Source organism: Lepidothrix coronata, unplaced genomic scaffold, assembly GCF_001604755.1.
Source record: "Lepidothrix coronata isolate B3197 unplaced genomic scaffold, Lepidothrix_coronata-1.0 Scaffold4, whole genome shotgun sequence".
In the NCBI taxonomy this organism is placed as follows: Eukaryota; Metazoa; Chordata; class Aves; order Passeriformes; family Pipridae; genus Lepidothrix; species Lepidothrix coronata.
In genome coordinates, this window is record NW_016690184.1 from 11,058,332 (window position 1) to 11,085,710 (window position 27,379).

The following is a 27,379-nucleotide window of genomic DNA, read 5'->3' on the forward strand; positions in this document are numbered from 1 at the left end:
AAACCTCTTCTTCTTCTTCTCTTGAACTGAAGTCTGTTTAATTATTAGTTCATTTGGCAAGAACAAAAATAGCTGAGAACCTTGAAGCCCATTCAGGGATCAGGGCCACCTGAAGATACGATTTAAGCCACCTCTCTGTGCTTGGCTCTGGAAACTTCTGAGAAAAAATAAAGATGTGGGCAGAATGGCCAGGTCTCCACAGCCAAGTAGAATGCAGAGTGAACAGACATGGACATGGATGCCCCATCAGATTAGAAAGGCACATAGGAGATCTTGTGGTACATGCGTGTGAGCTATTCTGCATTGAACAGTTCAAAAGTATCAAAATGTGAGACCTTTTCATAATTACTTCAAGTTTTATAAAAGCAGAGTGTTCATAAATATCAGCAGACCTATTTTGGAAATCTAGACTGACCTTTGTTACACGCCCTTCTGATGAAGTCATGGAATAATAAGAATTTTAAGTCAGAAGGGACCCTAAAGATCCCCAAAGTTCCAACCCCCCTGTCATGGGCAGGGACACCTTTCACTATACCATGTTGCTCAGAGCCCCATCCAACCTGGCCTTGCACGCTTCTGAGGATGGGGAATCCATAACTTCTTCAGGCAACCTGTTCCAGTGCCTCACCACCCTCACAGTGGTCAGTGTGTAGACCCACAGCCGCAGTGCAGCACCTCCCTGCTGGAGCCAGCTTTTCCCTTCATTACATCGCCTGACTGTGAAGATGTGTTAAACTAATGTAAGCCTGTACAATGTACACAGCATGGTACTGCATCATTCATCAAACGAGGGCTTCTGAATGCTAAAATAAATGCCCAGAGCTTTTCTTAACATATTATCTATATTTTATTCTGTAGGTACAGAGCAACAGTCAATGGCTGGTGGACCAGTTTCTTCTTCTGCCCCTGGTCAAGATGTCAGGCCAAAGGACAAAGCTGTAAGTGCCAGCACGTTCCAAAGGTTCCAGCAGGAGCTGCCCTCCTCTGAGCTTTTGGGCTCCAAATTAAGACATGTTAAGGTTCAAGCTGCTTTGCAGCCATTGACTGAACCTGCAAAGACTGAACCACAAAGTGGATTCTTCATCGACAAAGGAACTCAGACAAAAAAGTCCAGCAAAAGCGGGCAGTCAAGGCACAAAGCTCTGCACCACGCCGGGGCACACCAGAGCCAGGAGCAGCAGCCCTGCCCCCTGCCTGCAGGACAGCCACCTGCCCCTCCCCTCAGAGACACCTCCCAGGCCCTGGAGATAACACAGTACTTCTTCGAGGCCGTTTCCACACAGATGGAGAAGTGGTATGAGCGGAAGATAGAAGAAGCCCGGTGCCAAGCAAACCAGAGAGCGCAACAGGACAAAGCTGCACTCAAGGAGCACATTAAATGCTTAGAAGAGGAGCTCAGCAAATTAAGGACTAAGGTGCAGAAAGACAGCTAGCAACTGCCAAGCAGGCAGTCAAGCAACAGGACTCATCTTGGAACCTGCTGTATGGGAATCTGGAATATTGACAGATATTTGTAGTGCCTGTTACATCCAAACAAAACACTCTTTTTCAGGAGTAGAAATAACTCTGGAAACTCCATAACTGAGGAGAATTCATATGCAGACTATACTGATAACAATGAGATGCTGCAGATTAGATCCTTTCTTTGTTATTTCCAAGAGTCTGTTAATATTGCACTCTCGGTTTCCAGATGCTGCTTGAAAACAAATGCATTAGCAACCAAAACTGCTTTCTGAAAAGGGAATTCCCTTATTTCCGCATAGGTCACGTGTGGCTAGAGGGTTCCACTGTATGCTACATGTAAACACGTGGTCATACCATTACTGAAATAAATCCAGGATGTTTGAGAGCTTTTGACAGAATTCCTTAGTGATGAAGGGCTATTGATCCTATTTTAGATACTCCCCAGGGCCTGTCTCTAGTCAATGAAGAAAAGCTACAGAACCCACTCCAATTATAATCAAGCCCAGGTAGGTGACAGATGTAGGCTTCCAGCTGGAAAAGGGCAGGCAACCATGGATGGAGATGCTAAGGCAACTCATCCCAATAGGGACATAGGCTTTGGCTGCCATTTTGCTTTACTCTTGGTTTTACGTTATTAGAATGAATGCTAAATCAGATTTATCATCTTTTAAATGGTGTCCTGGTTGCAGAGCTCCTTGTGGTTACACAATTGTTGGGGCTGTACTCCTGTAATTTGACAGAGAAGTTTTGTTTAAGGCCTGGATAGCAAATATTTTATTGTAACCATGGTCTACTTGTTAGATTTAAGTTTTATATAAATCTCTTTTCCTTCAAGCAGCAAATGGCTGAATTCTCAACTGTTGAAGAAGCTTGAAAAAGTCTTTTATTTAAAGAAGTGAAAGCTTGGTTCCCTGTACTCCAATATTTCTTTTTCTGCAGTCAGGATGTTCTCCCAGACACTTTGTCTGGACTGTCTACCTTTGTTCCTGTGAATAAGTCCTCCGTTTTTTTCCTTTATCTCTAAAAAGGAGACCAGGCCCTGGTGAGTTTGAAGGTCTTAGGACAAAGTCCCACAAAACAGAACTTAACAGCATTTTCAAGTTTTTATCTATGCCTTTTGTTATACAATCAAAATTATATTGACCAATGTTGTCCACGCTGACAGACTCCAAATGATCTAAAGGCACTGTAACTCATTGCCTTTAGGGTTTCCTCCTTATACCTCTAAGAAGGCTCCATCAGATTCTGTTAGGAAAGCAAGTTTACTTACCAGATCACGATTGAACTGATTTCTAACACAGTATGGTACTGCCAAGGAGAAAAATAGTTTTGTACTGGGGAGCCCTAAAATCAGTACAAAATACTTTATACAGCATTGAAGACACCACTGACTAATTAGTAATTAAGCTTTTGTCTTCTTAGCAGATGTATAAAGAAAGTTGTATCATATAACAATATTTTTTAAAGTTCCTATTAATGCACTGTCAAGACAAATGTATCTGCATCTATGGAAATACTAGTTTTGTTGCTCTGACTTCTGTAGTCTAATATAGACACTTTCTTATGTTTACAGTTTTGTTTAAGCTATGTAGGAATGCAGAAGCATGCTAATGAAGTTTTGTATCATCTGGATAAAGTTAATGTTTTGCCAAGCAATTAAAGTAAGTGTTGCTCAGAGGTCTGTGGCATAACATTTTCTAGCCAGGGAAAACTGATTGGATCCCCTCATTTCACTTGGAAGAGGGAGCAGAAAATTGGACTTCAACTTCTAAGCTTTTGTGGCTATAAACCATGGGAACAGAGCCTACCATCTCTCCCGAGGGAGGCTGCAGGGAGTGAGTGCTGTTTCTTAGCTGGTGCAGGCACCCACCATTTCAGAAGTTACTGGTGCAGGGCTGAGTTGTGCAGCTGATCACACAAACTCCTGAGCTTGCCCAAGCACAAGGGAGAGGCCATGGCTTCAGCTCATCCGTTTCACATACAGACCACGCTACTAAGGTCATATGTCCAAGTAATTTAAGTAAATCCAAGTAATTTAAGACAGCAACCTGGCTGCAGGTTACTGACATTAGAGGTTCTCTGAAGCTCATGAGTGTATGGTAAAAGAAACGGAGGCATTTTATCCTAATTCCTTGGACTTTACAAAATACCTCTGTCTTCCTCTGCAGGACATACTTGGTAAATTTACTTACCCTCACAGACTATGTTGGACTCCTAAAGACTTCTGGCAGGCAACTTTACCTCAACAAGCCCACAGAGCAGTGGAGATGACAGGCAGCAGCACTTGCGGGTATTCTCTGTTGGAAGGGACCCACAAGGATCATTGAGTCCAGCCCTTAAGCGAGTGGCCCATACAGGGATCAAACCCGCAGCCTTGGTGTTATTGGCACCATGCTCTAAGCAACCAAGCCAGTCTCAGGGTCACTCATGAGGTCAGCGGCTGTCCAGGCACTGCCTGTCAATCCTAGTCCTGGATTATGTGCCCACAACCTAGAAACATAAAAACTGGGAGCCACAGGAGTAATGCAGGTGCAGGGCTCCAAAACGAGGCAGCAGCATAAAGCCTCCTAATTAAGGAGCAGAAATCCAAGCACTGGCTGGAGGGAAAGGGAAGGTTACCTGTGGTAACAGCCAAAATTGGCTACAGTTTGTTTAGTCAAAATTCCTTTTTAAGCAGCATTGTCCACTAACATGAAAAATCAATCCCAAACACCCTAATACTGCCAGTGTATCCTACCAGAAAATGTTAGCAGAATGTAAATGTTTAACAAAATGTTTTTACATACATATATTTCACTGACTGATTGACACTCAGAGGCTTCTGTCTATACAAACCCAAACCTGTGAGTAGCCTTACTGGTTGCTTGAGGCACATTCTTTACTGCAAAGCTAAATAAACATCATAGGAAAGGATTCTACACTGACTTTCAGAAAAATAATCAGAAAAAAAAAGGCATTCCTCCTTGTTAAGCAGCAGCTTTTTGCAAAGCAACTTTGAAGAGCCTTTGTTTGGCTCCAGCAAGCAGCATACTTCCTGCTCTCATCTGGGGCCTGTCATCCCTCCTGTAGCCTGGAGTAGCATCCTGTCCCTTCTCTTGTGCCAATGATGGCGCTTACTGGATTTGCTGTCCAGCTCACCAACCCAGCAGAAAGCCACCTTGGCATGGGGGGGTGGCTCCCTAAGGGAACTGTAAAGAGCAAAGTGCGAGAGGAAGGAGTTCTGCAAGTCTTAGAACCACAACCTAAATTGCACACAGTACTGGATAGTCAGGTATCTCTCTGCTGCTATCCATCCAGTTATGTGATATATGTGATATAAAAGATATACTGCAGCTCAAAGAAAGTCAGAACAGTTGCAAGCTAACAAAACTGCAGTATCGTAATATTTGGAAAACCAAACCACAATATTTGCAGTTAGTACTTTCTAGCTGTAATTCTACTTTATATTGGCTTTTAAATACTAGCTTGAAGGTAATTCATGTTGACTTGGTAATAACCATCTCTGGGGCTAAAATCTCTCATTTTCATACATAAACACCTCCCCTTTTAAGTTTTATTCAGCTACTACTGAAAAATCAGTATCTACATACAAAACACTTTCTTCAAAGTTTTGTCACATTTATTTGTTCTGGGCCCATTTATTTATCCCAGATGCTTTTTTAATCATAAATTTTGGTAAAAATCCTTGGCACAGTACACGGAGAGCTGTTAGCACTGTGAATGTTACCACCTACACTTGCCACAGTAAAAAATAAGACAAAAAAATCTGGTTCATATTTATTTTCTATTTCACAGGTGTAACACTGCTGTTGTAATTTTTGGTGCTTTCTGCTTTTCCCACAGCTCATGCTACATCATCCATTCGGTTCCTTATGTCTGAGTGATTTCCACACAGGAAGGTAACCAAACCAAGAAGTGAAAGGGGAAAAACCAAACAACATCCCCACTGTGGTAGATTCCCCCTTCAAACTTTACCAGGTTGCCAGCAAAAGCTGCCATTATAACCACATTCTGGAAAAAAACCACTATTCTTGTTTGCAGCAGATGAAAGTCCAACTGTCAACAAAATCAGTATCAGGATTTTGCCAGCTTAAGTGTTCTCTGAAGTTCCTGCAGTTGCATGTTGCCTTGAGTAATCATCATCCTGATTGCATCCTGTAAAACCAAATAGAGTGTTGTAATGGTTTGAACCATTTTGCTTCTGTGTCTACCACCTCTGCATGTCAGTAGTGACAAGCGCGCGTGGGGCATTATGGAGACAGGGCTTTTACAGAGCAGGTGGCTGTTTCTCCCAACATTATATATGTTCTCTAAGGCTTTGTCTGCATAGTTCAGCCACAAATTCCTTGGGCCCTGGCTAGAAAAAGGAAAAAACAAGAAAGGAGGACTGGAGACATACAAGAAATGCGGAGGTTTCTGCATTTTGTACTTGTTTCATATCCCAAACCATCTGATTTCATTGTATTCTGCTTGAATATAGTTGAAAGATTTTTTTTTTTAAAAAAAAGCTTAACCATTAATAAGTTTATGCTAGTTACCGTATTACTCAGTACAATTTGCCTGATCTGTGGTTTGAGTAAGCAAAATATTTGTTTTTTAGCTTTTTAATTCCAGATTAGAAATTAAGAGAAACATTACTACCACCAACAGAGGGGATAATATTTATAGATATGATGGATTATTTCTTCTACAAATGAGAAAATAGTAACAGGAGACTTCTCACCAGTCTGGAAGTGACACCTACAAAACACACACCCCCCTCCCCCAAGACGCAGGACAGGATAGCAGTGACCATTCTCGAGGGCAGCCGGTCAGGGTTGCGGGTTCCCGATCCTCACCTCTTCTGTAGCATCCTTATTTCTCTTGAATTCCTCCCTGGCCCAGTCCTTTAAGTAGCGGCGATCCTGTTCAGCAGGGACCTCCCGGATCGCCCGCAGGATCTTGCGGTACAACTGAAGGACCTGCTGCCGCCTCAGGAACTGGGAAGAAGAGAGGAAGTCTGCCCGCTGCCCCAGGACACTGCTGCGAGCCGCACCCTCGGCGGCTTTGCTTCGAGGGACATTTAAAGCAAACACAGAGGGCCCCGTCGCCTTTTCTAAAAGGCGCAGCTTGCCCGCGTCCCGCCGCGGGACAAGGCCCCGCCGCCCCCTGCCCGAGCGGCCCGCCCGTACCTGCCTCAAGCTTAGGGCGCCCGGCGGAACGCGCCCGGCTGCCATGACGCGGCTCCGCCTCTGCCCCGCCACGGGGCCGCCGGGCCCGCCCCCGGCGGGCGGGGCCACCCGCCGCCATTTCCTGGGGTTTCACCTCCGCGCACACAGAGAGGGAGCGCGCGGTGCTCCTTCCCTGTGGGAAGTTCGGTTTATTCATTCCAGCTTTGATCAATTCAAAGAACAGACATAATAATTAAAAAGAGTGGTACCTCTTTTAATTAGTACAGACGATACAAGATGCATAGCCTTTGCAATGAAAAAATCACGTCCGTGCTCTAAGACATTGGATTTATGAAACATCCTCAATGTCTGCCTCGGACAGAGGGGCAAATTCACAGTGTAAACTGATAGTGCGGAGATCAGCATACGGCATCATTCAGAAAACTCCCTGTTGATATCATCAGACAAAAATCTGCCATAATTAAATAGGATGTGTTAAACCGCAGAGTACTTCCAAGTATTGAAGTACTCATTTTTTTGGTTGTTTAAAACCACCTGCTTCCCTGCTCCTCTACTCCTTCCCAGAGGCAACAGCCACATGGGTGAAGCTAAAGAATGCTTTTTTGCCAGACACCTCAAGTTCTAACACAGAAAGGCCTTCCCGGAAGCATCTTCCCTATGGCAGCAGAGTGGCAGGAATAATTGTACCTCTGTGAATATTACAAATACTTTTTTTTTTAAGGTAATAAGTTATTACAAGAGAAGTTGAAAGTTTTACATTATTTGTAGGAATAGCAGGAGACAGTCTTGCCATTGCATAATTGTCCTCTGACAAACATGGAAGAATGCATCTAAACCACTTAGTTCTGTGCAGTCTGACTGTCCAAGGGCAGCTCCCTGCAGGTTAATCCTACTTAGGAAGGGACTTTATGATCCCTCCAGTGAAATACCGTTTCATGTATTTCAGCAGTTTAGCAGCAATCGGGTCCTGACTTTGTCTACAAAGAGTCTGAGGCAGTCACCAGTTCAAACCACTGTCTGAGCGCATCACTCAAAGTTTCTGGAAGTGCGTTCACATCTCTAAGGATCATGTAGAATGGGAATGGGAATTCTTCCATGTAAGATCTGATTTCAGGCAATTCTCCAGGTCCTTTGAATATAGGTACTTTAATGTCCAAAATGGAATCCTGTAAAAAAGTATTTATGTTACTGCTAAATGACATGCATCTTTTATGGCCACTGATATAATTTATCCTATTTTTCAAATACTTATAATTTCTCCCATTAGATTAAAAGTTAATAAAATACTTCTAAGATTAAAAGCTGTAAGTGTTCAATGGTAAATCAGATCAAATCTGAACACAAAGCAGTTAAATACTTTTGCCCTTTTAGATAAAAGTGCCTTAATCCATGAATTACAGGCTAGAAGAGACTAAGCTAAAGTTTCTGCAATACCAAGTTCCGTAAATATTGCCTTTCCTTAGCATTTTATGAGTCGAGTTTACTGTTACCACTTTAGTTTTATATATTTGATGCCTTTCCGACACTCATGTCTTTAAACTCTTTAGGGCTGAGTTCAACTTGTATTTGTGCAGTGCTCTAATACAAGATTCTTTAGCAACTTACTTCATAATATTTCAACAAATACTACAAAGACAAAAATCAGATTAAAGTCCACCTGTGCTTCTTGTAAAGTAACTTCTTAGTTGCTCAGTGTAGCAGCTCAGAAAATTAATGAAGCTTATGAAAAAACACCTTTTTTCTCCCTAGGAAAAACGCTTACGAAAAACACCCATAATTTTTGCTTGATATTGGGCAACAGTATCTGAACAGCCAGGCTTCATCAGAACAGTTTGTCAGCAAAGGATCTGTTAGTTTTTCAACAATAAATATAGCAGATGAGTTTTGTATGAAAAAATAGAGGAAGAAAATGTGAACTACAAAATTAGTCTTCACCACATAATTCAAAGTAAAGCTTAAGTTTCCTCACTTATTGCACTCAGAGTCTTCCTGAAAAGCTCCCACGTATTTCAGCTTCCCAGCCAGGATATCTAACAGTTTTTTTTCCCCCAACTACCAGATACAGAACTCAACTTTTCCAATTCAGGCACTAAATAACTCTCACATACTCCTTTCTGTCTATGTTTAATCTCATACTGGCTCCAGCTGTCATGTCAAATGGAGACTGCTGTCAGAAATTATCAAGTTGAATCAGAACTGTGATGGAACAAAGCATCTCTCAGACTCCAAATCTATCAACCTGCCAGCTACTTCCCTGGTGGCCAAGATCTACAACCATTACATTTGAAGATGGAAGCTCTTACTTAGCCTTTCTGTGGCATGGAAGCTGAGGGTTTTTTTAAGTACAAAAGAGGATAGGAAGCACAGTAGGAAGAAATCATAGATCTGACAGATGTGAAAAACTGAAATTGGGCTAAATATCTTTAACCTGTACAAAAGATAAGGTAGCTGTATGGCACTACAAAAGACAGGAAGAAGATTTGTATCGGATTCTCATTCACTGCAGTTGAATACTTTTCCCTTGCTCCCTTACTTACCCTGGAATTAGGATTGTCCAACACTACGAAAATAACAAAGATATTGGCATTCCGAGCTGCTTGAACTGCTGCTGTCACTCGTTCCTTGCCTTCCAAGAAAAGGCCTCTTCCATCAGATACAATCAAAAGCAGCTGCGCTGTTTCTGAGCACAAAGGACATTTCAAATTTAACTAAGTTAGTTTAACTTGTTCAAAAGGCAAAAAAACCCCTATTCTTTTGTTTGCCCTATGGGTATAATTGAAAAAGGAGTATTCCTAAGGAAATTAAGTCTTTATCAAATAGAATTTGGTGACTTAAACAATTGCTTAGCTGCAGTTAACAGTGGATCAAGAAAGAACATACTGGGTGACACCATTGAGAATACTGGAGGGAGGGGAATCCACCATCCATCAGTAATATAATCAAGGATGAAATGCATGGAAAATGCAGTCATGGTCTTGTCTTTCATGCCTGTTAAGTGTCCAAGGGTTGAATACTGGCTGTACCATAAGAGTCCAGCCACTAGGCTCAGTAGAGCACCTGCTGCTGCTATGAAATAGGAGCCCAAACCTATTCCTCCCAAAGCAGGTACCTATGGGTTCATCTGTATTAGCATTTCACCCTGGACTAAGACAGGGCTTTTGAAACGTTGTCCTGTTGTCCCTGTTTTAACAGGTTTGGCTTCCATCAGAGAACAATCTTGGACTGCCCAAAATGGGTGATTTTTGGATGAAAGTAAATAAGAAGATTAGCCTCAAAGGCACAGTCAAGGCAGTCAACCACTGTAGAGCATTGAGCCCCTGGGACCAAAGGAGACAGTCTGAAGTAAACCTCCTGAAACATACACAGCACTGATGCTGGGTTCCTCAGCACCAGCAATCTTATGGAGACACATTATTTAACCCAAGTTGCCCCCCGACTCAGAGATGTATCCCTGTAAAGGAACATTCTAACTTATGTATCTTTCATCTTCTAATTATGTGGGAAATCACAGTAATTACAGTCCAGAATGCAAGCCCCAAGGGTTACGGAAGGATGCAGAGCACACTTCTGCAGACAGGCCCCAAATGTGACAAGGCTTTGTCTTTTTACAAAAAGGAGTAATGGATTCTTCTGCCTTTTCTCTTGCCAGCTCCCCAGTTCTAGCAAGCTGATTGCTGCTGCATCCCAGCCTAAGTCAAAAGGACTGGATGCTGCTCCCTCTCTGAATATTTGTACAGCCTGGCCACCCTGTGGCGAACGAGTGGATTTTAAATCCCTGACTGTCCATTTCTTGGATTACATTAACAAGAACTTATAAAAAATGCAGGTGCCTCTGTGACGAGCTTTTAACTATCACAAAGCAGTTCCTTCGACTAACTGTGAGTCAGATGTGAGACAAGCAGTCTTCCAGCTTTTCTAGGAAATTCAAGCAGCTCATGACCTAGACTTGCAGCAGGTAGGAGGCAAATGCCCTCCTCAGAACACTGTGCTTCTGGGTACTTAGAGAACTCAAGCTCTCAAGCAAGAGCAGAAGTGTTTGGAGAGTCAAGGTCACTAGGAAGCTGGACAGTGCTCTAAGCTGGGAGTGTCTAAGACTTAAATACAGTCTGGAGACATAAGGTAACGGGAGACATGTAATGTGTGCCTTTTTAAAAAGTCTTAAAATTTTAGTGAATTATTGACAAATATGAAGTAAGTGTCTCTTGGGTTTTGAGCTGCATTTCAACCAAACATTCCTTTTGACAAAGCAAAACCCAAAGCCCTAATGCAAGTCATGTTTCAGTGCTAGGAGCCTTCCTGGCAGGATCCTACTTTGGGACTGTAGTGAGCATTCTGCTGCCACAGCAACAAGCATAGTAACAAAAAAAAAGCTCACCTGGATTAGTATTTTGAGACAACTGCTGTGCTGCAGCAAACATATTTGCTGACGATTCAAGAAACTGCAGAGGAAACAAATAAGAAGATTAAGTTATCTCATAATAAAAATAATAAACTTAATAATGAGAAAATTTTAAAGAACATATTTCTTTATTTTAAATGCCAAGATAGTCTGACCATCCAACACAGACACAGTCCTTGGCATTTTCTTATATTAACTCCTGCTTCAAATTTAATAAGTATTTTTGAACTAAAGAATCTTCCGAGAAGCCTTGGAACTGGATTTAAATTTTTTCCAATGCTAGCAAAGCCATTGAAACAGTACATTGCTGAAGTGATTAATGGAATAATTAAAAATATGTATCCTATTTTTAGCTTGAACTTCTTTGGTTTCAACTTGAAATAGAAGTATCTAGTTTCATAATCCCCATTAAAATTAAGAAAATCAACAGTCAAGTCCTCCCAGTTTTGGTTTATAAGACTGCCATTGAGCTATTTGGGTCTTATCTGTTTCCATTTAATATTAACAGAAGATCTTATTTGAGTTTGGAAAGGTAAGAATGCAAAAACCTTCCTAAAAGAAGACAACTTAGCAGCTCACTGGAAAGTATTAGTATAGAAAGTTATTTTCTTCAGGAATCAGTCAAGTCTGACAAACTTCCTCCTCCTACTACTGTGGAATCCATGGCATGAAAACTTTCTGAAGTCCCACAAACTTTGATGGTATTTGGTGCTGGGGTACTCAATAGCTTGTACCCAAAATACTGTTTAAAACCCAACACAGAGAAAGATGAATGCTTAAAAGAGAAAACACTCCTCCCGTTACAAAATTATGACCATTGGATCTCTTTGTTATCTCAAATATAAATAACTGGTAAACATTACAGTGTGATCATGAAACCATGAAGCTGCTGATACCTTGTAGGGAAAACACTGGCAAACCTGTTGCCCTAGAGGCATTCTTGTGTACCTGGGCTATTTTTGTTTTCTTCTGCTGAAACTTGCAAAGACGCAATATCCGTGTCCCTGACCGGTCACTGAACTGCTCATGGAATGGGTGCAGCAGCTGAACGCTCTCTCCAAAGCTTTAGAAAAGAAGAAAAAATTACAGCACAAAACTGGTATTTACATTCTGCTCTGAAGTCTTGAAGAAAACCCAGTATTTCAAATAAACTCACCTACACACAGCAATTTGTCCCACTTCTAGAAGAGTCAGTGCATTTCCAATAACTGCCAAGGATTCATATGCAAGCTGTTAAAAAAGTTACATCAAAAATAGGATATTCAAAGTTTTACTCAAAGCTCAGTATTAAATATGAAGAATGTTACTGAATTTAGTTTTCCGTCATCTAGAAAAATAAATTAAGGGACTGCCTATCTTTTTGCCTGTTACAGTTATGTGAGACAGTCACTGCACTAGTTCTGCATGAGGGCATCAGCTTACTGCTCTGGAATTACCAGTCAGACTTTTCAGCAACCACCAACCCAGTATGAAACAAGTCAGCAGCTGACATACTCATCAACAAAAGGTAGTTCCTTCATACTTCTTCTGGGGTTTCATTTTACCTGTTTAGAGTGGTTGTCGATCATACTAGAGGAATCATCAATAGCCAAGCAAATCTGGTACTGTCGTTTACTGGGCTTGGTCCTTCGCAGCCAGATCTTATCTTTTCGGAACTGACTGGCGATATACGGGATCACTTTGCGCATGTTCAGTCTCTTCCCAGTTCTGTAGTCTCCTCTGAAAGTTAAGAAAAAAAGACACGGGGACAGGGATTATCAGCAAATATCTCATTCTGGAAATCCCTGGCCTATGCACCATATACACCAAAGTAACGCTTTCTTTGTAAAATACCACAAACCCAAAATTAATAGTTTAATATTCATATCTAGTTATAGACAAAAATATATCACATTTTCAATGTAAGATGGATATTCAGTGTTTTTAAAAGAAATTTATATCTAGGTGCCTAAAGTGGAAGGCAGGCTTTGAATTTAGATTCTTCCACTTGGAAACAAGTCTAGATCTCTTAAAAAAGATTACTTAATGTTAAAAACAACATAAAATGTTTTGACATTTAACACAATCTTTGACTTATCTTTAAATGGTTAAGTTGATTTGATCACCTGTTGCACAGGAGAAAAAAAGTAGGAGGCAGTACCCTCAGGATAGGTGCCTACTACTACATCATATTTGCTTTTCATAAAATAACCTAGTGTTCCCTTACAAAAGGAAATTAAATGCAGCTGCAATCAGGAATAATTACTATAAAGCAAGAATAACAAAGCTGCAGTCTTACAGAAGTTAAAGCTGCCAAAACCCAGGAGTTTAAAGAAACTGGAAGCCTCAGAAAGATCCAACTTACTTCAATTTGGCTGCCTGAGTGGGTTCCAGTATGAGTCGCAGCTGTTCACAAAGCTGCTGTGATAGAGGAGCTGTCAGTACTAAATACCTCTGCCACAACTGTGCTGCTTCCTTCTCCTAAAACATTACACAAAGAAATAAAAGTGAATTATGAAAAAAACAAAAAAGTTGGAAAGTACTGTCTGAAAAAAGAAAACAAGCCTCAGTGTAGGAGGGGAAGGCAGTAAGCAGGGAGCTACCAGCTAAAACTGTGAGGGTGTCTCCTATGACAATTTGCATTCAACTTAGGATGCTCCTGGCTGCTACAAAGCTGCAACATGCAATGATCTTTTCTCTAGGGGTACCCAAAGCAACTCTGGCATTGTTGTTGATACAAGATGATCTTGGAACAGCCAGGTGCTGATAGCTGGTATTACAGAAAGGCAAACTGTGAAGTCCTCTAGGTTCTTCACTGACCATCAGAAATTAAAATTAATTAAAATTCAGCACAATTCTTGAGCCTCTACACTGGCAATTATATTCAAGAAGTAATTCCAAATATGGTTCACAATTCATGTAAACTAGGACTAGTCAGAGCAAGTACAATATTCTGGTTTTGCTGTTGGGTCAAACTCCACCACTGCAATTGAAGGGAAATGGCTTCTCTTTATCATCATTTTGTGGAAGTGGTGTGTCCAGCATTTAACTGAAGGTGACAACTCAAAATGGAAGGAACTTGACAGGACTAAGAAAAATGTTTTTAACTATGCAAGTCTTAGAAGTCATTATCAACAGAGTAACTTCCTGCACACAGCACATTCAAAACAAGATCGGAAACATCATCCTGCTTTAAGAATTATGTAATTTTTTTTCAGAAGTAGTTAAACATAATAACAAAAATAGCATCTAAATCATGTGATTTTGAGTATTTAGATTGCAGCCTGCTTGGCTTCCTCAATGTTTTAGCAGTAAAACAAGATGAAATAATGCAACAAAGGATTCTTATAACAGGTTTATATTAAAATGAGGTCACAAACCTCCTCTGGAGTACCAGGCTGCTGTGTCTGCCAAGCTTCCAGTTGTCTTTCAAGTTCCTTTCTTAGCTCTTCAGGATCTCTAACAATGTGCTAGAAGTGTAGTTATGCGATTTATGAGACAGAAAACAAAGTTTACACATCTGGTGACCCCCAAAATATAGCAAACCATAAAAAAAAGTATAAATGCGTTGTTCTTATTCTTTTAGACACAAAAAGACCTGAAAAAACCCACTTGAATGAAGATTCTAAATCTTTTCCCCCTTTAATAGTTTCCATGTACAGGAAGGATAAGTATCTCCCCACAAATACCTCCATATGTGGCATAATCAACATAGAAAGAAAGCCAGGACATGTATGATACCAACACTGAACATAATAAAATACAGAACTTCAAGATAAATCAATGAAATTATCTTGACAAATTCCAGATTTAATGACAACATAATGGAGACCAAACTATTGAATGCTACCTGTCTAGTATGTTCCAAAATATAGTATACTTCACTTAATTATGTTTTTTTTAAAGTTTCATTCAAACCACTCGAAGGATTGAATGACATCTTCCTCTTTACCTCCCAGCAAATACTCTTCGATGAGCCCTTCTGTTAAAGGACACTCAAGCTTTACGATACTTCTTTTACTTTCACTGTGCTTTCAGTGACAAGCTCTGCTCCTGACTTACAAAACCACAGTTTAGCCAAACAACACTATATGGTCTGCATAACTTGCAGGCTTATGGATTAAGGAAAATAAGCCCATGATTGCAAACTCAGTAGTCCCAATAACTTCTCATTCCTCAAGAAGCAGCAGCTGTCCTTCGGTCACCGACTGCAGGTTTAAGGAAGGGAGGAAGAATACACGTGGAGGGGACTTCTTTCCTCCCTTTTGCTGAAAGGTGATGACCTGCACTTTTCCCCCAGCAGCATCTCTCCCCTCCCCTTGAACTGGTGCTGCAAGAGCTCCCCCTCCTGTTCCACGTTTTGCGTGTCAACTGGAAAATCCCCAAGACCGAAAACAGCAGGGACCTAACTATTCTGACAACAGGAGAACACTCTTGCATTCAGCAGCCTTTTTCCAAACAGCTGCAACATTTGGCATTAAGATGGAAGCATTTAGTGTAGCTGGCACACAATCCTTTAAGTGGTATACGTAGAAACAGTAAAATACTGCCTTCCAAGTATGTACTTGGGACACAATACTATTAGAATGAAAGGTCAATACTTCTAAAAAAACAGAGATTGAAAATATTTTTACTTTATCAACTGGTTATCCACCACCATGTGCTTCTACACCTTAGTCTTTATGATAAAATGTGCTTTTTCACAGCCAACAGTTTGCACTGGGAAACTATGAGTGTCACATGAAGCTCTAGGATTTTCTAGGTTATGATAATGTTTTTTGAATTGAGACATTCATAAAAAGCTCAAAAGGTTCTAAAATACTTGCAATCAGCTTTTATGAAGAAGTAGTATACTGTGATCAATTAACTGAGGTGAATTCTTTGTCCACAACAGTGTTTTAAAGTCACTGATGCCTAGCTTCCTCATCGCTCTGAACCCTTCTGTTATCTTCAGGATACACACTTGCCTATTGCTTTCCACTCTACCCAAGCCTTTCCTCTGCAGATTCATCTGTGCAAAGCAGTTCTTTACAGTTAGAAAAAGAGAAGTTTTTTTAAAAAGTGACATGGGAAGGTTCCATCCTAAGGATGGGGAGGACTTGTCATTTTAAAGGCATCTTTCAGCTGCATATACAGCAGTTAGTTGTTACTTTTCATTCTGCTATTAAATAATAGCAAGCTACTCAGTTGTCTGAACACAAGTAATTCTAAACTTTTGCATTCATAGAACTCCATTAACACAGGTCAAGTAAAAGAGTCTATTTCTGCTACTGTATCTGTAAGAAGGCAAACTGAGTATCGTACCTGGGGAGTGTCCATCAAAAACTGATGGGCTGTATGTATAGTCGAGTCCTTGCTTCTCTCTGGCTTCTCTTCAGTCACCTTTGGCACCTTTTCTGTTGCAGAGTCATTGACATCCTCTGAGTCAAAACTCTGGATCTCTGGCTCCACATCACCTGGTCCTACAACCACAAAACTAATTACTAACTTTGTGGATCACACATCATACAAGAAGCAATATTGTATTGCAATATTGACTCTTTTATGAAGCATCTCGCATGCTTTGTAGTGCAGTCCAGACGTAACTTTGCTTAAGAGAACTGCCCAGATTTTAAGACATTTAATTCTAGGAACAGGATGAATACATCTTGCAACTCACTGGAACAGATGAATATGCATTTCCTAAAGGAAATTGTTTTTCTCTGTTATAACCTGCTTGCCAAATGAGCAAAATAACAGTGAACAGATCTTTATAACCTGAAAATTACATTAGTGAAGTATGTTTTTTTGATCTTCATAGCCTCTCTGACAGGATGACAGGAAGTATAAAGTAACTAGAGAACATTCAGAAAATCATCATAAAAAAATGGTAATTTTTTCTTAGCTTTTACACTCTTGATCTTAACAGAACAGTTTTCTATAAATCAAAAATCAATTTACAAATAAAGGAATGGATTAAAGATTTTCTTTTATAATTGTTTCTACTATACTACACTGTTTAACAACTAATTTTTACAGAATTATTTTAAAGGAAAAAATGTGACACTGTAGGAGATGTTTCAAAGATTCTAGTTTTTCAGAACATCCTGTTAGAGAATTGTGTGGAAAAACAAATAGACTGATTACATGCACACCTGTACCATAATGCAAATGAGTCTAGCAAGATATTTAAGTGATTAAACTTGAAGGGAGTGGAAAGCAAGAATATAGGCCTGTAAGAGTTGTCTCCCCTCTCTAGCCAGCCTGTGTGTTGTTTGAGAAGAAAACTTCAAAATTCCAAACTATGCTGCATTTACTTAGATTCATCAAAATTAAATTCTTCTGATGCAATTGGCAAGAGATGCTTTTATCTTGCTTATTTTGGGGGGGGGGGGGGGCTGGGTGGCTGACAAGTCAGACCTGTCTTCTCATCTACCAACCATTTGCATCCAATAGCCATTTTCTGTTAGCAGCTTGGTTTTGTTTTGTTTCATTCCCACTTAAGGAAGAAACCAGTGAGATAGTGACAGTCTGGTGCTTCCTCACCGGATGTTGTTCAGACCAGCTCCTCAAATTCTTGCTAGGTTTTTTTTTCAGAAGTTATAATTAAAAAGTTGAGTTATGTGGTGCTGATGGTGGTGACACTGGAATGCATTGTTATATGCCAATTAATTAAGTGAATTGGCATTGTGTTGAACAGCAGGGAAGTGTTTGCTTTTTATTTCTTCAAAGTAGTGGATAAAGATTAGAGACCATTAACTTGAAAGAAAGCAGCAAACCCCTCTGTCACTCAACCAATTTAGCAAGGCTAATGCTGAGTAAGAATACTTCTGCAGAAAAATCAAGTAAGAGCAGACATTTTAGTCTTATGAAACATCTTATGACAGATGAGTCTTATGATATTCATCCATTACATGCAAATGTAAATACCTACATATACATTTAAAGATCCACATCAATATATATTTAAAATGTTTTTTAAGTTAATGTACCAGAAGGTTTAGTGGCAGTAGACTTCTTTTTTTCTGGCTTCAGCTCTTCTGCATCTACTGTTGTGAGATCCTCATTCTGCATTTCTGTTTCCATAGCTGCATCTTCAGAATCTCCCTCTTCCTTTTCTTCATGAGGCATGATAGATTTCTCTTGCTCCTTGCTAGCTACATCTGTACAAAGACAACAATACTTATTAAGGGGCAAGTGGAAGAAGTAGTCAAGTTGCAAAATAAATGTTGCATTCTGAGGCCGCTGTGAATCAGTTTTAGTAAACTTCAGAAGAAATCTGAACTATTGTCTCAGACCTCAGTTTTATCTTTCACTGTGCTGTGTTGTCAGTGAGCTCTTGCCCTGGAAACCTGATATACTGAAGTAAGATTTGGAGAGAACAGATTTTAAATATCTTTATTAAGCTAAAATCCATTTCATGAGTCAATTCAGTATTTTCAAAAATGTTATTGTTAGTTTGAATCTGACTGCGAAAGAGTAGCATTTATCATAGCAAAATGGTGTTGCAAGGCTTGTGTAAACATAACTTTAAAAAGCAGAGAAAACTACAGCAAATTGGAGTGTTTCAGGATTTGATTCTGCAATAACTCTTTACACCCAGAAATGCCACCATACCATATGTCTGTGCATCATAGCATTCAGAGCTTTGTTTAATATGTTCAAATGCATCAGCCTCCTCCACGTTTTGTTTAGGCTGAGTTGTATCCTGCTTTGCTTCGCTGGTGGATTCTATGGTTCTCAGTCGCTTGTGGATATGTTCATTGTGATCTCCCATTGAGCGTTCATTGTCTGCCTGGCCAGGCTTCCTCTTGAAACTCTGAAAAAGAATAAATTAACACCACGAACTTCAAGTGAGGTGTAACCCAACACTAATGAGAGCAGTGTTCTAACAAGGAGAAACTGAGTCCTGCCTATTTGCTGGTTAATATTCAGACATTTAAATAAAAATTTAAAAAAAATAAAATGGAGAGATGAACCTGGGTATTTTTTCTGCTTTGCTTCTGAGAAGCCATCCGGGCCATGCGTGTGGATTCATGGCCTTCTGACTGATTTGCACTTGCAGCTCCAGTTCCGCTTTCCTGAAAGAAAAAAATAATTCAACTGTAACTGTAGCAACTACTGTAAACAAATTTCAGAAGTTAAACTGCAATGCTCTGCTACCTTCTGTTGTGAATGACAAATGGCTCATATAAGTATAATTCTTATGGAGAGCAGACGAGCCAGTTCTGCAGCTCAACAATTACCCTAAACTTACCTTTATAGGAGTGAAAACTGCAGGGTATCTACAAGGTCTTCAATTTTTTCAATGAATTTATAACTGGTGTAAACTGAATCTTATACACAGTTCTTAAAATTTATGGCAACGATTCCTTGATTTTAACTCAAAAATGTATTCACAAATTTAGCATTTTTAACTCAGACACTTCCATGTAGTTTACCTCTTTAGACTGGTCTCTTTCTGAAGCCTCTCCAGCCAGCTCAACAGCACTGTCACTCTGCAGGTTTTCTTGCCCAGTCTGCCCTTGTGTTTCATGTTCCATTCTTTCCTCAGCCTCAGGAATCTGTTCATCCATCTCTGAATTATCTTTACCATCTTCTTCCTGAAATAATGATTATTTTAACATTCTAAAAAATATCGGGAACTGGGTATTATTGAAAGGCATTTAGAGAAGAATGCAGTCATCAGACACAGTCAGGATGGGTTCACAGAGGGAAAGTCCTATTTAACTAATTCCATAGCCTTCTGTGATGAGGTCACCAGCCTAGTAGATGAAGGGAAAGCAGTGGATGTTTCTTTTCTGGATTTTAGTAAGGCTTTTGATACTGTCCCGCATAGTATCCTTTTGGACAAGTTGTTCAGCGGTGGGATGAGTGGATTCACAGTGTGCTGGGTGAAGGGCAGGGCTCAAAGGGTTGTAAGTGAATGGGGCTATATCTGGCTGGTGACAGTCACCAGTGCTGTTCCTCAGGGCTCAGCTCTAGAACTAGTCCTGTTCAATATATTTATCAATGATTTGGATACAGGAGTTGAATGCACTGTTAGCAAGTTTTGCTGATGATACAAACTGAGAGGTGCTGTTGACTCTCTTGAGGGACAAGAGGCCTGGCAGAGGGATCTAGACAGATTGAGGCACTGGGTTATGATCAATGGGATGAAATTTAACAAGTCCAAATTCTGGATTCTGCACCTTGGATGGAATAATGCTGGGCACAACTGGGAGAGAAGTGGCTGGAGAGCAGCCCTGCAGAAAGGGATCTGGGGGTGCTGACTGACAGCAGGCTCAATGTGAATGAGCAGTGAGCCCTGGCAGCCCAGAGGATAATCCCTGTCCTGGGGTGCATCAAACAGAGCAACACCACGTGGTCAAAAGAGGTGATTGTCCTGCTCTGTTCAGCGTTGGTGCAGCCTTGCTGTAAGGCTTGATATGCATGCAGGTAACCCAGGCTGTGGCTAAAGTTTTAAAGAAAACTTATTTTATATACTGCAATATATATCTATCTATCTTAATGATGAATACAGCTGTCTGAGAAGATGAAAACATAAACCTGTTTTGTTGCTTTTATAACAACAGCTTTTGCATGTGCAATAAAACTCCCTGTGCTTTATGGCCTTCCTGGCCCCCCTGCAGGGGCCTCCAGGCATGTCTGTGAGAATTTTATCACTTGTAGCAAGAGAGTTACCTCTTGGCAGACAGATAAAGAGAACATACACAGCATCCTGCATCAGAACGAATTCCTTCCCACGTTAAAGCTTTTCCCTGGCAGCAAAAGTTTCCTTGAGCAGGAGGAAGCTCTCCCTCCTCACTATTTCTTCTGAAGGTCTCTTGTACCTACACTCACCTTGAGCACTGTGTACAGTTGTGGGCCCCACAATTTAAGAATGATGTGAAGGTCCTTGAATGTGTCCAGAGGAGGGCAACAAAGCTGGTGCAAGGGTTGGAAACAGTGTCCTACGAGGAACAGCTAAGGACTTTGGGCTTGTCTGGTTTGGAGAGCAGGCTGAGGGGCGACCTCATTCCTCTCTACAGCTTCCTGAGGGGGCATGGAGAAAGAGATGCTGATCTCTTCTCCCTGTACCCAGTGAGAGGATGCATGGGAATGGTCATTAGGAAGCATTTCTTTACCAAGAGAGTGGTCGATGCCCCAAAGCTGTCAGTGTTTAAGAGGCATTAGGACAACGTGTTTAATAACATGCTTAAATTTTTGGTCAGCCCTGAAGTGATCAGGCATTTGGGCTAGATGATCACTGTAGGTCGCTTCCAACTGAAATAGTCTATTCTGTTCTAACACAAGGCCAAGGAGATAGTGGGAATACAGATAGCAGAAATACATGTTTAGTAGTAAGCACAGCTCTTATTTTGATGAAGATTCTCACTAACATTACACCTACTTAATGTCAAATTTGTTTCAGAGTATCACAGAACACCATCCATTTCTTAACTCTCGTGTAAGGTAATTAAAACAACAAAGAAAATCAGGCTTTTATTTATTACTCTCTACCTGAGGTTGAAGGCCTTGGTCACCAGCAGGGATCCCCTTGTCTTCAGTAGATTCATTTTTTGACTCGTCAGGTGGCTGTGGCTCTTCCTCTTCTTCTTCTGCATCCTCAGTGTTCCCTGCATTTTCTTCTTGATCATGAGCATCTTTGTCCCCCTCATCTTCCTTCTCCTCTTTATCTTCAGAAAGGTCTTCTTCAGCTGCTTCTGCATCTTGATCACCTCTTTCTGTCTCACCAGTATCCTCTTGATTCTGTTCTTCTGTCTTCTCTGCCTCATTTAAATCCACAGGTTTCTCATCTATTTCAAAAGCATTCTCTTCTGGATTCAACAAAAAATCAGAAAGGTGTATAAAACTTTCAGTAAAGTACAGAGACTGCATATTACAGATATTTGGAATGAAACTGCCCAGCCTATATAAAAAAAATAATCTTAAAATACTGAGAGTTCTATACACAGAATCTATGATTTTCTATAGCAAGATAATTCCTTTAAATGAAAATTGGTTTCTAACTAACAATACAGTGGGATGAATTCCTACTAATTTCCTTTAACCTAATATTTCTGAGGGTCAGTTGACGTAAGAGTACAAATACTTGTAAGTACAATAGAAGAAAAAAAACCCCAAACCACAAAAGCAATTGGCCAATTAAATAAGGAGTTTCCAGTGTAAGACAGGGTATATCACTTGGATAATGTGAGAAAGGCTGCTCCATAGAGTTCACGAAAGGGAGGTAAAGGAGAATGTTGTAATATTGAGTTCTTATCTGGCCTGCATTTGGTATGTTGCTATTTTGATACACAGAAATGGATTTGCAGCTTCTTGGTGGTTCTACAGAATCTTACCACCACCTCTCTTCTTTCTATAGAGAAAAAGGGCTCATTATCTCATTGTTCCTCCCTGTTTCCACTTGGCTTTCATCTAAGAATCTGTAGAGAGATTTTTCCACTGTACCTTCATCCTCTTCCTCCTCATCGCTCTTCTCATCATTCTCCAGATTCAAATTATCAGGAAGGTCCAAAGGTTCCACTTCAGCCTCCTTTTCTTGCTGGCCGTGATAAGGATCTACTTCATTCTCATCATACTCCCGCTGTCAGCAAAAGAATGGGGGAAAAAATAACAGGCATGTAATAAGTGTGAGGAAAGGCAAAGATAAGAAATAAGATTCTATTGTATTCTCTAGGACAAAGAAATACTGGATACAATATTACATTCTGATCAGTTAAGAATGGATTTCCAGTGGTAAACATCCTCACGCATAAAGAGCAGAAAGATTAATTTCAGCAAATGCATTTACATAAACTGGTGGTACTTAAAACCAGAATGTTTTGTTTTCAGAATCCAATTTTCCTAGCTGAAACATTCTAAACAGAATTGGCATCCTAGCAGAATCTTCAAGCACACTGTACACAGGTTTTAGGAAGAGTTCTGCATATTTAAAGTGTTTCTGCTGCTGAACACAACAGAATAAGAGTTTTGTCTGTTAAAACATCAATTCAGTGTAAAGCCTGTTTTGGCAGCTATTACAAGTTCAAGTTAGTGCAAACAAAAATTGTTTCTGGAATATGGATCAGAAAATATATTTATAATATAATGGATATAATATGGTTTACTTTTAGCTCTGAAATGAACTAACTTTTTTCACTATTAAGTAAAGAGCATTTAAAATTCTCAGAAACATGTGATATGAGCAACACAATGTGGTTTAACAGCAAGATACTTCATGCAGTCCAAATAATTTTTACCTCATCAATTTGTTCATGAATTTTCTCTTTGTTTCCACTATCCTCTTCCTGTTGCTCTTTTTCCTCATCCTTGGGAGGTTGTTTTTTATTATCCTTCTTTCCTGTCCCCAAATTGTCATCTTTTGCAACGAGCTCTGAATCCTCCTATTAACCAACAAATCCAAAAGAAACTCATTTATGCTACCCGGTTCTCAAAGTCTCAGTGATAAGACATCATTTCCTACAGAAAAAAAGACAACACTAAACAAAATTTATCCCCTTAAACTATCCCTTTCCAGGAGCAAGAGCTGTGAAAAAGAGCTCACACTCTAAGTCACACCAAGTTCACAGAGTTTAATTCCTTCAATACTTTTGTCCCCACTCGTTTTCTCTTTACCTCATCCATTCCTGGTCCAGTTTCTTCTGTTTTACTACTACTAGCATCTTCATCATCTTCATCATCTTCATCCCCCCAGAGCCTTTCATCCAGTTTATCATCAGCTTCAGCATTATCAAGATTTCCCATCTGCTTATCAAGTTCCTCCTCTTCATCTGAGTTTTCCTCATTTTCTGTGTACAGTTCAGAATGTGTTTCAGTACAAAAGAGATAATGTTTTTGTTAACTTCGTAAACAAAAAAGCAATCATACCTAGCATTTTAATTTCATCACCCTATGCAGCTGAGATAGGTGGAAAATGACACACATGCACCAACACCCAAACAAGCAGGGTCCTAATTAAGTGCTTCCAAGTCTTGTGTTCACACACAGCATTCTCTCCCTCCAACTAACAAGTCCCACGTGTAAAACCTGGATGATTTAAATTCTCTGTTCCTTACCTTCAATATCCTCCATTTTCAAAATATTTTTGCATTACTAGTTTGGGGAAGATCCATTCCACTTTACCTATTTATTAGTTTTGGAATCTCCCTTCTTGTGCAGATGAAATTATTCTTAGCATTTTCTCAGAGATTTGGAAGTGATTAACACTACTGTAATTTCTAAGCTACATTAGTTTCAGATGTTCAAGCTGTTACCTTTCAAAGCGAAGAACTGCTACCTTTTGGGTGAGTAGCAACTCAAATCTACCAAATGTTGCTGATTTATCTGTTTTAAAAAGGTAAACTTACATTCTTTCCATTGCTTAAAAGTTAGCAATAACTTCATAGTCACATTCTGAAATTAACTGCAGCCATGTTCTCAAAGTATTCTGATGATCTTCAACAGTTCCACAAAGTCTGTGACTAGTTTTAAAAGGTGTATATAGGTCAACTTACAACAGAAAGAAAAGAGTGTCTCCCTTCATTCCAAAACCATCACACTGAAAGGAGATAGTATTTCCTTCGTACACTTCTTTGCATTCCTATTAATACTTCTAGTACCCAAATGGCACTACCGGGAAAAGGTTTTTCACCCAGAGGGTTGGTTGGGCACTGGAAGAGGCTCCCCGGGGAAGTGGTCACAGCACCAAGCCTGTTTGAGTTCAAGAAGCATTTGGACAATGCTCTCAGGTACATGGCGTGACACCTGGGGATGGTCCTGAGCAGGGCCAGGAGTTGGACTTCAATGACCCTTGTGGGTCCTTTACAACTTAGGATATTCTTTGTTGTAGAACACAGACTTTTCAGTATATGCTTTGTTATATAAAAGTATCAATCATCTATAACTTCTCTTACAAGTTTGCCATAGTGGAAGAACCAAACCTTTTTTCTCCTGTTCTCCATCATGCATTTTTCCTGCAAAGTCTTCTGACATTTCAATTGCATTGTCTTCTCCTTCAATGTCTGGTTTAGAATCTTGATCCTCTTTCTCCTTCTCTTCACCCTTTCGAAAACTGTCTTCTATCTGAATTATTGGTAAAGTCAAAAATTACAATGGATCTTGCCTATGTATTAAAGCTTATTTAACTACCACAACAATATTTATAGTTGATATGCAAAATTAAAAGCCAACAGAAATAGGAGACTGAAGGTAACTTCATGTTTCTTTTACCCGAAACGTCCACACTGTGGATTTCAGGAGCTTTTTCAGTTTTACTTCAATTAAACAAGACCAACCCCAAACACTTGCCTGATCTTCACTTTCTATTTTGTCGCTCACATCCTTCGTGCCTTCCCCATCTCCAATACCACCATCCTCATAATCATGAAACTCTGTTGCTCCCTCTCCAGCCTCATCTTCAAGTAATTCTTTTGGCAGACAAAACCCCTACAAAGGCAAACAGAAACGCAAAACCTTCTGTAGTAGTAAGTACACCTTTCAGCTTAGTTTCTACTAAAGACTTTTGTACACCTTAAATATATGCTTACCATATATCCACTGTTAATAACTTACTTTTTGGGCAAGCTCTGTAAAAATGCTGATTAGAACAGAAAGCAATTTTCCAGTACTCCTGTGAGACGCCAGTGAAACAGTGAGATAGAACAGGAGAAGATCTGAGTACTTGCAGAGCATGGGCTTTAGACGCACCAGCAAATAGCAGGACTGGTTGAAGAACTGCAGTTAAAACAAAAACCAGCAGTCAAACATGATTTGGTACATACTGAGATGCACCTCAGAGAGGGTGATGATACCGAGGGAAAACTGATGCTCAAAGCAAACGTATCAGTGGACAAGTTTAAGTACAATTTCTAAAGTTTCTGGAGCTTTTTTTAGATGTTTCACAAAAACTAAAGCTTTGTCTTCTCACTAAAGGAACATCTGGCTTTTGCACTACAGAAGACTACCTATATTCGGCCGTAATTTCTCACATGCTTCTAGCTCTGAGATATTGGGCAAGAAGAAGCAATGCACGTTTAACTGCCGAAGCTCACAATTCCAAATCTCTTGAGACACCTAAGCCAAAAGACTCTTGAGAAGAACAATTTTACCTTATGTTTATTTGAAGTGTAATCTTCCCCATAGGATTTCAGGATTTCAAGGAGTTCTGAAACCTCTGAAATTGCTTTTTGCACATGTAAAGAATCCAAATCAGCAGAGAGATCTTCATCCAAAAGTTTAGTTATATGTCCTGCTTTAATCACATCAAATGAGGTTGCATCCTCTTTGTTTGAAAAACATAAAAAAAACCGGAAATCAAGTCAGACACTCTAAAAATGTTACAGCAAGCAATCTAGAAATACCCTTTCTATCTATTTAAATAGAAAATTCTACTAAAATGGCAATTTCCTTGTGTATTGGTACCTCCGCTAGACACACAATTTAAGAAATTTTAAGGTTTGCATAGTTTAAACTGGTTTCCCCACTGTAAAATACATGCAGGTATTTCCCCAAAAATGCCAAGGCAGTGGAAAGGATTCAAAAAGGTTTATTTTGGAGGCAAGGACACTAAAAACTTATAAAAACCTGACAGTGCTGCAAGACAGCACCAGGCCTCAGGGAAAAGACAGGTTCCTGCGCTCTTCCAGTGTTTTTTTCGTCTTCTCTGTGTCCTCCCCCACCCTCTCCGGCCCGAGGAGGCCCTGTATATGTCTGAGAACTTCTCTCTTCTGCATAGCAGAGAGAGAGGCCTCACTCACTGCCCTCTCTGCAACTTTCTCTGAAATGCGGAAGGGAAGGGGAAAAAAAAACATTTACCCCTCTTAAGAGCTGCACTTTGCAGGCAGAAAAAAGCTTCCTAAGAGAAAAATGAGTTCTAGCTTCCCATTACAAATTCTTCCGAAAGCGCACCTACCCCTATACCACTGAGGTAAATTAACTAATTTACCATCTTCCTCTGGAGATTTTTCTTCCTCCTTTTCACCTTCCTGTTTCCTCTCGACCAAACACTGAATGGCATAGAGAACAACACGGATCACAGTTTCCACTTTTGCTGTGAAGTGCTCCATGAACTCTTCATCCGACTGTTGATTTCCTTTTAAACCATAACACAGGCAGTTTTACATGGAAACACATCAGATTACAAGTTTCTATGCTTTCCTTATCCAAGGACCATGACAGCATTATGCAATTTTTTCTACACACTTCTACCAAAATCTTGCTAATCCTGACCTACAACTATGGTGTAAGATCTGTCGTCAACAGTGATGGTAAAAAAAATTATACCGAACAAATTAAGTCTGGACAAAATTTTGCAAGTTTGAATTTCATGAAGTGTTTTTGGGTATCAGAATGAACACAGGGCCATCTTCAACAATACCCAAACTAATGAATTCTTGTGTCTTTA

The 27,379-nt window shown here is 40.0% G+C and overlaps 3 protein-coding genes across 13 annotated transcripts in view; 1 reads left to right on the top strand and 2 right to left on the bottom strand.

The window, feature by feature from the left end:
* Positions 1-3,141, top strand: part of ANKRD6 (ankyrin repeat domain 6) — a 103,491-nt gene extending 100,350 nt beyond the window's left edge. For all 8 annotated transcript variants that reach the window (XM_017824483.1, XM_017824465.1, XM_017824473.1 and 5 more), the window contains one exon: positions 859-3,141. In XM_017824483.1, the coding sequence (XP_017679972.1) occupies positions 859-1,433 (575 nt within the window). In that variant the 3' untranslated portion in view covers positions 1,434-3,141. The remainder of the gene's footprint in view (positions 1-858) is intronic.
* Positions 3,142-5,061: 1,920 nt separating this feature from the next.
* LYRM2 (LYR motif containing 2) lies at positions 5,062-6,703 on the bottom strand. 2 transcript variants are annotated; one of them, XM_017824529.1, is made up of 3 exons: positions 6,636-6,703; positions 6,303-6,443; positions 5,062-5,619 (listed from the first exon to the last, which is right to left on the bottom strand). In XM_017824529.1, exons 1-3 carry the CDS (start codon positions 6,678-6,680, stop codon positions 5,539-5,541), a joined length of 267 nt encoding a protein of 88 aa, XP_017680018.1. In that variant the 5' UTR covers positions 6,681-6,703; the 3' UTR covers positions 5,062-5,538. The 2 variants fall into 2 exon arrangements, with proteins under 2 accessions (XP_017680018.1, XP_017680026.1); XM_017824537.1 differs by lacking the exon at positions 5,062-5,619 and adding an exon at positions 5,643-5,821 and having other exon boundaries at positions 6,636-6,694.
* A 70-nt stretch (positions 6,704-6,773) lies between these two features.
* Positions 6,774-27,379, bottom strand: part of MDN1 (midasin AAA ATPase 1) — a 97,293-nt gene continuing 76,687 nt past the window's right edge. For 2 of the 3 annotated variants that reach the window (XM_017825703.1, XM_017825712.1), the window contains exons 81-102: positions 26,921-27,067; positions 26,085-26,257; positions 25,549-25,710; positions 25,285-25,422; positions 24,918-25,059; positions 23,614-23,786; positions 23,238-23,381; positions 22,447-22,582; positions 21,496-21,812; positions 19,434-19,595; positions 18,972-19,073; positions 18,610-18,811; positions 17,985-18,155; positions 16,318-16,475; positions 14,394-14,483; positions 13,379-13,494; positions 12,579-12,753; positions 12,191-12,264; positions 11,983-12,097; positions 11,011-11,074; positions 9,173-9,315; positions 6,774-7,801 (exon numbers count right to left, since the gene is read on the bottom strand). In XM_017825703.1, coding sequence (XP_017681192.1) covers positions 7,613-7,801; positions 9,173-9,315; positions 11,011-11,074; positions 11,983-12,097; positions 12,191-12,264; positions 12,579-12,753; positions 13,379-13,494; positions 14,394-14,483; positions 16,318-16,475; positions 17,985-18,155; positions 18,610-18,811; positions 18,972-19,073; positions 19,434-19,595; positions 21,496-21,812; positions 22,447-22,582; positions 23,238-23,381; positions 23,614-23,786; positions 24,918-25,059; positions 25,285-25,422; positions 25,549-25,710; positions 26,085-26,257; positions 26,921-27,067 — 3,293 coding nt within the window. In that variant the 3' untranslated portion in view covers positions 6,774-7,612. Of the gene's footprint in view, positions 7,802-9,172; positions 9,316-11,010; positions 11,075-11,982; positions 12,098-12,190; positions 12,265-12,578; positions 12,754-13,378; positions 13,495-14,393; positions 14,484-16,317; positions 16,476-17,984; positions 18,156-18,609; positions 18,812-18,971; positions 19,074-19,433; positions 19,596-21,495; positions 21,813-22,446; positions 22,583-23,237; positions 23,382-23,613; positions 23,787-24,917; positions 25,060-25,284; positions 25,423-25,548; positions 25,711-26,084; positions 26,258-26,920; positions 27,068-27,379 lie in introns of those variants that run through there. The other variant, XM_017825719.1, reaches the window with a different exon arrangement.

What these genes read in the sequence shown, in the direction of transcription:
- LYRM2 (XM_017824529.1), bottom strand. Translation starts at nt 6,680, where the DNA reads ATGGCAGCCGGGCGCGTTCCGCCGGGCGCCCTAAGCTTGAGGCAG. An exon ending in GCGCCCTAAGCTTGAGGCAG is followed by an intron (nt 6,444 to 6,635) that starts GTACGGGCGGGC and finishes TCTTCTTCCCAG; the next exon opens with TTCCTGAGGCGGCAGCAGGT. An exon ending in ATAAGGATGCTACAGAAGAG is followed by an intron (nt 5,620 to 6,302) that starts GTGAGGATCGGG and finishes TTGGTTTTACAG; the next exon opens with GATGCAATCAGGATGATGAT.